Source organism: Dioscorea cayenensis, chromosome 4 (genome assembly GCF_009730915.1).
Source record: "Dioscorea cayenensis subsp. rotundata cultivar TDr96_F1 chromosome 4, TDr96_F1_v2_PseudoChromosome.rev07_lg8_w22 25.fasta, whole genome shotgun sequence".
Lineage (NCBI taxonomy): Eukaryota > Viridiplantae > Streptophyta > Magnoliopsida > Dioscoreales > Dioscoreaceae > Dioscorea > Dioscorea cayenensis.
Window position 1 is genome coordinate 9,510,832 of NC_052474.1, and position 12,250 is coordinate 9,523,081.

Here is a 12,250-nt window from a genome sequence, read left to right on the forward strand (position 1 = left end):
AAAGTGGGACTGTGAGGAAGGAAGGGGCAATGGTGAAGACGGAATGGAATGAGGGCCAAGGAACACCCTCGCCCTTGTTTTAGGTATTAGATCTGAATCCAATTTGGACCTGAGTCCGATTTACATAAAATATAATATTCCCAAAAAAATAATTTTTTATTAATATTTAATACTTTAATCCGAGCCACGACAGTAGTTTTGGATGGCAAATTGAATGGACGTCAGCCACATGACTAAATTTCCCTAAATTAAAAAAGAAAGAGACCGACAAAGTCCTAATTAAAGTAAAGGACTAAGTGGGCACATTTATAAAAATACAAGGACTATTTAGGGTATTTGACCCCCTCTTGTATAATAACCTAATTAACTGCAACAATTCTACAATTAGTTTTTTATTTAACCATGGACAAGGAATGGAAAGGATTCAAATCCTCAACCTTTGAGTTTGGAGGGAGACAACAAAAAATCAGCAATGATCTGTTGCATGGGTGGTTTATCATTATTCTTCAATCTTTGTGAAAACTATGTGGTAGAGAAACGTTGAAAATATCTGCTCCTCCCAGCAAACTTGTGGTATATCTCTTGATGTTTTTGGCAGGTAGCTATAATTGCCACACTTCTGGTGGCTCTTCATATAGAGCAAAACACAACCACCAGATCCGATCAATGGCAATAATGTATAACTCGTCGTCATATGACATTTACCAATACTTGCTTTTGTAGCAAATAAATCCAAATAATACAATAACCATGGAAAATTAATAATAGTTGTCAGCACAGTGATAATTTTGCATGGGCATAAAAATTTCACTTTGAGAAACATTGTTGCTTCTTACACATTGCTCTCTTTTGCTTTGAGTGCAGAGGGACACCAATGGCGAATAATACAGAGGTTGTGGCCTCTGAGCCATTGCTAGCTCATGAGAAGAGGAAGAACATTAGCCTGATGTTCTTCAGGTTCATCTGTGTTGTTCTTTTGTCTGTCGCAGCTTGCTATCTCTTTGTCAGCAACTTCAGTTCATGGATAAGGGAGATTGAAACAGGTATCATCATCTTAGCTTCTCCATGCTTGTTCTCGAATTGATTTTTCTGATGTTTAATATGAGTTCTATTATTATTTGTTTTTGCCTCTTTAACTCTTTAACAGTGAACGAACAAGAAATGGTTCATATCTGGCCTTTAATGAAAGGATTTGGGAGTCATAGAGCAGCAATATTTGAAGGAAGGTAATTTCTTTCCAGAAATAATTGAAACTTTTTTTTTTTGTTAGATAAAGAATAATTGAAACTTTTAACTACCATATTTCTTATATTTGAACTGATGCAGAAGTATGCGATCTTTCTGTTGGGAAGTGGATTCCAAAAGCTGAAGGACCATCGTACACAGACGAAACCTGTGATTACATGGCAAGTTATACAAATTGTTTGAAGAATGGGAGGCCTGATAGAGGTTTTCTTCACTGGAAATGGCAACCAAATGGCTGTGACTTACCTCCTTTCGATCCACTCAAATTTCTGAACGCAATGCGCAATAAATCATTTGCACTGATTGGCGATTCTGTCTTCCGTAACCATGCTCGTTCATTGCTCTGTCTATTATCTGTGGTAATAATACAATCTCCAGAAAATCAGGCTAGAACTAAGATTAAAACAAGCATATTTAAATACATACTTGTCTAATCCAGGTAGCCAAGGCTGACGAGATATATCACGACAGAACCAACTCCGGCATATTTTACTACAAAGAGTACAACTTTACAATCTATGATATCTGGTCGCCATTTCTTGTTACTTATAAGCTTGAAAAAAATCTGCCAGACTTGGAACTTTATCTTGATGTGCTGGATAGCCAATGGACCAAGAATTATGACAAGTATGACTATATGCTTATGTCTGGTAGCCACTGGTTCTACAGAAGAGCAGTCATATATGAGAACAACAAAGTCATTGGCTGCCATTACTGCCCTGACTTGGATCTCAACAAGATAGAGACTGATGTGTCTTATAGGAAGGCACTCGAGTTGACTTTCAAATTCATCACCACGTCTGAGCACAAGCCCTTTGTTGTCCTTAGGACATGGTCACCAAATCACTTTGAGGATGGAGAGTTCCCTGGCTCAAGAATTTGCAACAGGACTGAGCCATTTAAAGAAGGGGAAATCAATGGGGATCCTGCAGACCTTTTAATGAGGAGCGTTGAGGTTGAGGAGTTTGAGAAGGCTGCAGCCACTGGAGAAAAGAATGGGGTGAGAATCGAGCTTCTTGATACTTATCATCTTTCACTGTTGAGGCCTGATGGGCATCCAGGTGCCTACAGGAATTACCATCCATTTGATGGTGGTAAGAAGAATGTTGAGAACGACTGCATCCATTGGTGTGTGCCCGGTCCGATTGACACTTGGAGTGAACTGCTCATGAAGATTGTCATTCCTTGAATTGCTCATCTCTCTGTTTTCTGGTTTGGTCTTAATTGGAGGAACCTTTTTTCGTAAAGGTTATAAATAATTGGAGATGTTTAAATATGTACTTTTGAGCGAGGAGTGCTTTCTTAAGTTTGTTATTAAGTTGATTTGGACTGCTAAGAAGGATTTCTTGAATATGTAAAATTTCTGTATTTATGCAATGAGCAAGATGTGTTTTCCTTAAATATTGAGTAGAATAATTCCTCGTATGACCATTCTTTCCTGCCACTCCATTTTATTTTGATGTTTTCTTATTTGTTGTCTCTTCTTTTTTATTTCTGCCTTTATGCAACTACTTGGAGTAAAATAGTCTTTTTTGTTAGTACTTTGTCTCCTTTAAATGTATGTAGTTTGTTCTCTTTTATTAATTCTTTAGTAAAATACACATTCATTAAAAGAAAAACAAAACAGAGAAATACTATAAAAAATGATTATATGGTTTAGTCATAACAAAATTAGGAGAAATTAAGGGACATTAGGAAAGTTGGCATCTTATAATTATCTTAGAGCTTTGGTCACTTAGAATTAGAAAGTGCATTAAACAAAAATAGACAATGGTGAAAACTATTAACAACATTATAGCATTGGGAGAGATCATTTTTTTTTTTTGAACAAAAGAGCTAAAAAAGTAAAAAGAAGAAAACCAGACAGAAAGAAATGTACCTCTAAGAAAGAGGTCTTCAAGCCAATTGGGGCAATTCATTCCTTGGAAGAAAAGGGAGAGGCAAGGATGTTGTCTTCCATGATCCGCCAAAGCATTAGCAATGTTATTATCTTCTCTTGCTATGGTTATAATACTGGTGTTGGGGAAGATCTTTAGATTGTTCTGCATCTTTAGGAATTCTTAATTTATGTTCCAAGCAATGCATGGAGTGAAGTTCTTTAACATCTAGGCAACTCCCGGGCAATCGCAACTAATCTTGTCTGGGCTCCATCCATAGGTGACATAGGTCTGCAAGGCTAGATTAACATTAGCAATATTTTGCTTGGATGGGTGAATTCATTGTGGTTCCTAAGCTTCCTGCAAGGAAAATAACACCAGGATTAGAAATAACTAAACCTACTTCATTCGTGGCCTCAAACCAAGAGGCATCCGAGAAGATAGTAATGGAATTCAAGGAGAAGAAGGTTTAGAAAACTTGATATAATTTTTCCCATAGAATTTGAAGTAATCAGTGCAACGAGACCAAAACTGAGAAAAGACAGTGTTGAGTTTAGGATTCCAATTTTTAAAAATCTTGTTGCAACTTTCCTTCCAAATAAGCCAAGCCATAGTGGCAATTATGGTTTTCACCTAGGGATCACCTAACCAGGAGTTGTGTTTGGAAGTTAGCCAATTTCCAATGTGTCAGGGTACAAACTAAGATTAACAAGCAAGGTATGCCATTGATGATAAAACTTGGCGCAACTTTAGATTACATTATCTACCGTCTCATCAGTTAAGGACCAAAAAGTACACTAGGCATAAGAACCACTATTAAGGATATAGAGACAGACGTCGGTGACAAGTTTACCATGGGCTAGCTTCCAAACAAAAGTTTTAATGCGAGGCATAACAATGAGATTTCAGATGGAGTGCCAGCCCATCAAAAGAGTTTGATTTGCATAGTCACACTTCAGAAAAGTATAGATAGAAGAAGCAATAGAAGTGTGGATATTCTGGGGTCCCCAAACCCAGAATTTATCAGTCAAGGAATCAATTTTGATTTTTCTAACCCAATCCCAATTAAGATCGTTTCCAAAAATATTTTCAAGGGATATTGGTATTGAAAGAGTTATTATCAAGTATGTCAACAAAGGAGACATTATCCAAAGGGAGACTCATGTTCAAGAAAGTAGGCTTATGAATAATCGAAAGATCTAAAATGCAATGGTCTCTCCACAAATCCAAAACAAAGGAATTACGAGATAAAATTTTTGAAATTAGCTTTAAGTAAGGAGGCAGAGTTTGAAATTGATTTGTCATACCAGGAAGAGCTGAGGAAGAGTAGGGATGTCACAAGGGTGCCAACCCTTGTATTTGGTTTTAAAAATATCCACCCAGATCTTGCTCTCCGAATTAATAACAACAAAAATATTTTTGGCCATAATAGAATGCTTCACATGTTTGAGGTCCCAAATTCCTTAACAGTCCACTAACTTGAATGGAAACCATTGTCTAAGGTCCCGAATTCCCAACCAGCCCTCAGCTCTGTTAAGAGTAGTAATAGTCCACCCAATTGAAAGGAAGCTACTACAATTGGCAATTTCCCCTAGAGAAAGTTACGAGCAAGTTTGGAAATGTCATCCAAAGTAGAAATGCGAAGGTGCATGACAGAGGGAAGGTAATTGGGAATAGCAAAAATTATAATATTTAGGAAAATAGCTTGGCAGCAGTGGAGATAGAGGAGTGATTCCAAGATTGAATGGTTGTTCTAACTTTATTAGTAATGGAATTGAAGTGATTGACTGGCATTCTTTTAGGAGAGATAGGAGCTCTGAGATAATTAAGTAAAGCGAAAACTACCCTATAAGATAACTAGGATCTTGGAGATGGACTTGGCTATTGTGCGGTTGCACCAGGAAGGGAGGAAGAACTCTAATTTTCTAAGATCAGGTTTTTGGCCAGTGAGATTTTAGTAAAGGCTAAGTCAAAGTAAAAATTCCTAGCATTTCTTATGGAGACAATGGTGATTAAAATAAGGTCATCAGCGAAACATCAGCTGGTTAAAGTTTCTATACAAGTTGGTATTTAAGACAAGGACTAAGTTGAGGGTGAGGGCTTTGTTGAGAATTACAAAGAGATTTTGGGGGATTAGGAAGAAGAGAAGGGGAGAGATTGGGTCTCCCTATCTTACCCCTCTACTATTGCTAATCCAGGAAGTTTGATGACCATTAAGGATGATAGAGAAAGAGGCAGAGGATAGACATGAATGAATCCAATTAATCAAAATCGCACGAAAAATCCATTCTCCGAGAGTGGCAAGAATAGCTAGCCATTCTGCAATATCAAAACCTTTTCTATATCAATTTTTAAAATCATCCTTGGGGCAGGGAAATCAATTCCAAACTATTGGCTATTTCCTGGACTACAATAATAGTATCAAAAGTTCCATGACCTAAAGAATAAACCCATTTTGTTTCGTACCAACAAGTTTATGAATCATAGAATTGAGGTGATTAGCAAGAATTTTTGTGATAACTTTGCAGCAAACATTGCAGAAGGAAATCAGATGAAAATTGGTTACATAAATAGGATTTTCTTTTTTGGAATTAGAACAACATAGGTTTGACCCCAAGAAAGAGAAATTGAAGCGGTTTAAAAAAAAATGAACAATAGCATTAAAAAGATGATCACCAAAAAGATTCTAGTAGAAAATGTAAAATTCAACATTCAAACCATCCAGGTAAGGGCTCTTGCCACAAGGCATGGATAAGAGTGTTTGATGGACTTCCTACTTGGAGATAGGCCTAATAAAATCATCTCTATCCTCCTCACAGAGAACAACAAAGATTATCAGGCATAGCATAAAACAAAGACTCTAAGGAATGGGAGGAAGAAGAGGACCAAAGATTTCATAGAAATTAGAAAAGCAATTTTTAATCTCAGGTTGAGTAAGGAAGGTGTTACACAAAACATCTTTGATGCTACTGACCTTTGTTTTTATGATGCTAGATTTTAACTAAATTGTGGAAGTAACTCATGTTCCGGTCACCTTTATTCAGCCATTGGGCATGGGCCCTTTGATTCTAGTAAATAGCATTTAGGTACATAAGGGCATTATGTCTATTATGAAGAGCTTTCAACCAAGTTTTATGCTAGGCATTATCAGCAAAGGAACTAGTATCTTCCAACTCAGCTATCTCTTTCTCTAAGTTATTAATCTCTTCTACAATATGGCATCAGCTAGATTTCCACCACTTGAGAATGTAATATATAGTACTAGAAATCGCATGAGTGAAAGAGTGTATGTGGGAAGCAATAGAATAAGCAGACCAAGCTTTGATAACACTATTATGACAACCTTCATAACCTAATCAGAAATTATCAAAATGGAAAATCTTTTTGAAATTAGGAGTAGAGTTATGAGCTATTAGAAATAAGGGAGAGTGATATGAAACGTCGCGAAGCAAGTGATTATTTGAAAACATTTTAAAATTTAAAATCCAATTGGAGTTGGCCAGAAAATGGCCAAGTCTTGCCTAGTAGCGAGCATGACCTGTTTGGCCATTACACCAAGTGAATTTGGAGCTATAAAACCCAAGATCAAGAAGGCGATCATAAAAAATAAAATCAAAGAAAAAGGAAGACTTAGATGCATAGTGAGAGAAACCTCCGCTGTGTTCCTCGTTATTGGTGATACCGTTGAAATCTCCAGTGAGGAGCGAGGTAGAGTTAAGAGAGGAAATATTGATAAGGGAGAGCCATAGCCATTTTTTTTATCATAAAACACCTATGACTTGTAGATTGTGGGGAGAATCCAAGTCATATCTTGTGAAGTAATAATGACATGGAGGGCTAGATGAGAAGTCACCACTAGGGTAACCTTGCTAACATATCTCTTCCAGAGGACGAGTATTCCCTTTGAAAGCCCGTTAGAGGGTACAGTAGCCCAATCCCACTAGTGCATAAACTTAGCACATAAACAAAGGATTCTGGGGATATTGGCTTTGGTTTCAACCAAACAGAGAAAATATGGCTTCATACGAGCAATAGTGTTATGGATATCGGTAATCATCGGAGGATTAGAGATGTCCTAGCAGTTCCAAGTAAATATTTTTAATTTCATAATAACCATAAGAGAGAAGAACAGATAAGAAGAAAGAGAAAACAAAGAAAATGTTAGGAAATGAGAGACTACCTCCCTTTCTTTTTTCGTGTGCCACTCTTCTAGGGCCCTCCATTCCATAGCTTCTAGTTTGGTTTCATTTTAAAAGTGGCTAAGGACCATGCTATCATCTGGCTCCTTCGATGATTTAGAGATATCTAATAGAAAGCCATGCATAGTATGATCAAAAGGCTGAGGCTTTGAAAGAGCATTGATAATCTCATCAACAACCATTAGGTGATGAGCACCAACGTCCTCATCCTCATTTGGAGCATGAATGCAAAGAGAGAATATGAGGATAGGGTTTTCAGCGGGGTCCTCTATCTTGGATATAGGCACAGAGCCACCCGTTGGGAAGTCTAAAGAGTAGCTTTGCGATTTTCTAGAGACAAGGAGATTTTTGGAAGCACGCGAAAAATGAGGCTAAGTGACATTGTGGCAGTTATTAGAGCAGGGTATGGGCAGTGATGCTTTGAAAGAAGGGAAAAGCATTCAGTGAAGGGTTTTGTCCAACTGGAAAGTCACTCTCAAGACCCGTGATTGGAGGATTCGAGAGAGGGTGGGAAAGACAATTATGCCCTCCTCTCCCTGCATGCCCGCCACGCACCACATGCATGCAAGAGGACCCGGTCACGTGTGAAGCAGCATACCATGCAGGTAGCCATGTGTCAGCATCTTGGCCAACATTTGCCTATATTTCGTCGGCGGTAGGGTATCAGTTGCCACCACAACCATCTCCTCGTCCTCTAGCCAGATCACAACAGGATCACAGTTTCAGCCAAGGTTCAAACTCTTTATTATCGTTAAGGCATTTTGGAGATACAACTGGGTCTACAACAATCTTCTCCATCTCCTCATCAACCGCGTCAACCTATATCCCAAGTTCAGGTTGCGCCAACCTTACTTCCACTCTAGCAAAGGGCACAAACTGGCTAGAGCACTGGTGATTACCGATGAAGATTCAATTTGCCTCGCCGTGACCCATCCTCCCACATCTGAAATAGTAAATTGGAATTTGTTTCATATAAAACAAGAATAAAAATGCAATGCTCTCTATACTTTACCCATGTCCCTTATTGAAGGGGTTGGTTTAGATCTAGCTCAATATAAATGATGCTGAATTTTACCCAGGATCTATCAATGGTATGATTGTCAACTTTGAGCACACTACCAAACTGAGAGGCCACCATTTCTTAGATCTCACAACCCCATAATTCCATAGGCAGGTGATAAATCTAGAGCTAGACTGCCATACTTGAGAGGCATTCAAAGGTTGGCTGGAAACTTTCTTTCCAAGAGGAAAGCTGAAGGATATACCTTGTAAAGGACCAAGGACCATCCTAGAAAAGATGGTTATGCATTTCTGGGATTCACAGTGGATGTAATAAAAGCTATTCAGGAGATCGACAACCGTGAATGCACCCAGGCCCTCCAAACGTCCACTAGAGCAAGTTTCGCCTGGTCAAGGGGTAGAGCTTTTCCCAGAAAATTTGACATAGAGAGACGATTGCATACCATCTCATGCCAAGATCCAAAGTTCTTTGGTCAATAGTAACCAAGGAGAAAAAGGAGAATTTAATTTTGTCAAAGTGTGCTTTTTGGAGATGTGGAGGGATTTATAGGGCACTAGGGGGAGCTCCTGCACTGACAATATTTGCCAATGAGATGCCAGCCTTTGTTCCTGGGTGATGGGGAAGGATGAGGATCCATTAGTGGCCCCAGAGGGGCCATCACAAGCAAAGAGAGACGCCTATAATCCAAGAAGGAGAAGAGGCAAGCGCTTTGGAGTCAATATAGTTAGCATGGGCAAGGAAACAAATAAAAATAAATAAATAAAATAAAATAAAAAAAAGGCGTTGACCTCACAACATCTGAAGTTAGGAACAACAAAGCTAATGGGGCCCTTATGAAGAGTGACTTTGAGAAGGGCTTTAGATATGGTTGCTTGGAAATTTCTCATTACAATTCATCCTGCAATTCATCCTTGCCTATGATGGATGTGGTACCCAATCAAAGATGTTGACCTCAGAACATCTAGTTAATTGTTCACAAATAATAATATCTACATTGAATAACACTTTGGTAACCAAAATGTTAACATGCACACACATACTTAAAGATTCACATAATATAATCGTTTTTCTTATTTATACGTGGAAAGAAAGAACTCAACTTCACACCTCACTAGAACAAAATGTATTTTTAGCGATAACAAAAGTTATCACTAAAAGCAATAATTTTAGTAACAATTAGTAATAGTAACAAATTTTAGAAGTCGTCAAGTCCCGTCACAATTACCTCCGATGCTAATACAATAGTGATCATTTTAGACAAATAGTCACAATTACTCCATATTTTTGTGACCAATTTCATGACACTAACAAATTTAATATTTGTGACAAAGTGATGTGGCTATGATAACTTTATTTGTTTAAGTCAATTTTGTTGAAACAAAAAAATTTTAATTGTGACGAATAAAGTGCTTACAATAATTTGTTTAGTTGTGTCAATTTTGTTGACATAAGAAAAATGCTAAATTGTAACGAAGAAGCCGTCCCAATAATCTATTTTTTGTGACAATATTGTTGACTCGGATTAAATACAATAGTGACAAAACGATTTTGTTAATAGTAATATTTTTATTGGTGACCAAATACTTCGTCACTAATGTTACTTTGAGATATTGTTATGTTCTTATAGTGTCACAAAGAAAATTATTAATTTAAAAATAATGTTGTCACTAAAATAAAAATTATGTTACGTTGATTTTGTCACTAATATAATAAATTATTTGTGACAAATATAAAATTATATTTTAGATACATTTATCAAGACAAATTTTTAGTAGAAAAAATATTGTCACATGAGCAAATAAAGGATTTAATATTATATGAAAATAAATAATTAAATATCATCAAAATATACAAAATTCAAATTTTGAATATATAAAATTGGAAATTTTAATATCCAAAATAAAATTATAAAATTATTCTTTTAAAAAAAGAAAAAAGATTTTAAAATTATCCTAAATTTAGAGATGAAGTACTCCTTTATGCATTTGAATCTTCTTTTTTAACTTTTCAGCCTCAACTTCTACTACAATTTGACTCCGTTGTTGGGATTTTAATGTTATTTCCTTTCCTTGATGCTTATTCTGCACATTTAGGGGGGAAAAAAGAATTTAATAAAATAATTTTGAAATTTTAAAAATTCTAATTTAATTATAACTTTTATATCATTATTTCTTCTCAATAGAGACAAATTCTATGTTACATTTGGCTTTTGTGATTTTCAATAGATAAAATATCATTAAAAAAAAGAAAAATCACATAATCAAAATCTAAATAATATATTCCTATGATGTACCTAAATCTAAGATTCAAAGTATCGAAAAAGAAAACGCTAATAAACAATCATCATTGAAAAAATATCAATAAACCTAATTTTGAAGATAAAAAAGATAAAGCAAAAAAATAATTATATCTTATCTATTGCATAAACTAAGCAAAAGAATTTAAAAAAAGAAAAATAAGCAAATTTTGTGGCCATCAATAACATGTACCTTTACATCAAGAGCTAGTTGAGTTGCTTTGATTCTAAAAATCAAAATGAAGCCGAACCTTTGCCATTGATCTCCATAGACACATAATTACTTAAGGTATCACTCTTTTTATATGTTAAATTCATTGAGGATATATATCTTTTTAGATTTTATTATTTTAAAAAAATTTATATTATCTACATTTTGTTTTCTAAGATTTTGTAAATATCTATTTAATTTTAATTTTTAAAATCTTTCTCTAATACTATAAATCCTAGTTTATAATCTAAATTAAAAACTTGTTTTCTATCCCTTAAAATATCAATTTTGAGGATTGGGTAAACAATTACAAGCAAAACAATGAATTTGGAGAATATTTTTTTATATCGATTTTTATATGATATTTTTACAAATATTTTTAAAAGTTCAATAGTTTTTCTTTTAAAAAATGTTTACATTTATATTTAGACATACACATGTAGAATTTGATCCTAAAATATGTTAAATATACTTTAGGGTTTTTTGTGACAATATTTAATAGATATTCATAGTTGAATTTTTTGTGACAAAAAATGTGATCACAAAAAAATAAAATGACAAATGGCGAAGAACACTTTCGTCACAACAAATGAAAATATTATTTATGACACTATAGGAATATTAATAGTGACAATGTAATTGTGAGATATCTAAATCGTTACAATTATAATAGTTTTTAGTGACAAAAATAATCATCACAAATTAACTTAAACAATAGTGTTAATTAATTTTTTTATCACATAAAACTTCATATTTGTGACAATGATTGATAGTTACAAAAAAATCACAATGTCATAATTATTGTAGTACAAGCATAATTTACTTGGTATATTAAAACTAGATTGAGAAAGTCAGGCCTATATTTATACTTTTTTTTAATATTCTTGTTGGTTACTTTTGATATTTTTTATGTGAAAAATAGTTGTTTATTTGTTAAATGATTGATGAATATATATATATATATATATGGAATATTCTTCTTGGCATTGTACATACAGGGGCTACACCAATACTATGATGATGATTTAGTATTTGGCATAGTTGCTTTTAAATGTTTTAATAGGCTAATATTTTGGCTTAATAGAACAAAAATTTTTAATATCCAATAGGTTATTTTGAAGTATTAAAAAATAATAATTTTGTTTGATAAAATCATTTATATTTTAATTTTCAAAACTTTTTAAATTTTATCTATAATTACTTGAAAAAAATCTATAAATAAACTTTGAGATTGGGTAGAAAAAAAATAGAGTTTTTAATATTTTATTAACAATATAATTTTACAACTATATATACTATGTATTTGAATTTTTTTTGCATTCAAAATTATCTACACAAAAAGTAAGATGTATAATTGTGATGGATACTAAATTGTCACAATTGAAATTGTAATAGTGACAA

The 12,250-nt window shown here is 34.5% G+C and overlaps 1 protein-coding gene across 1 annotated transcript; it reads left to right on the top strand.

The window, feature by feature from the left end:
* Positions 1–696: 696 nt before the first annotated feature.
* On the top strand, positions 697–2,646 carry LOC120259459 (protein trichome birefringence-like 26). Its single transcript, XM_039267067.1, has 4 exons — positions 697–1,043; positions 1,148–1,226; positions 1,327–1,604; positions 1,685–2,646. The coding sequence occupies exons 3-4, from the start codon at positions 1,404–1,406 to the stop codon at positions 2,432–2,434; spliced, it is 951 nt and encodes a 316-aa protein (XP_039123001.1). The 5' UTR covers positions 697–1,043; positions 1,148–1,226; positions 1,327–1,403; the 3' UTR covers positions 2,435–2,646.
* Positions 2,647–12,250: the final 9,604 nt, after the last annotated feature.

Excerpts from the sequence above, each read along its gene's own strand:
- LOC120259459 (XM_039267067.1), top strand. The coding sequence starts at position 1,404 with ATGGCAAGTTATACAAATTGTTTGAAGAATGGGAGGCCTGATAGAGGT. Across the intron at positions 1,605-1,684 it reads TGCTCTGTCTATTATCTGTG|GTAGCCAAGGCTGACGAGAT; the intron begins GTAATAATACAA and ends TGTCTAATCCAG.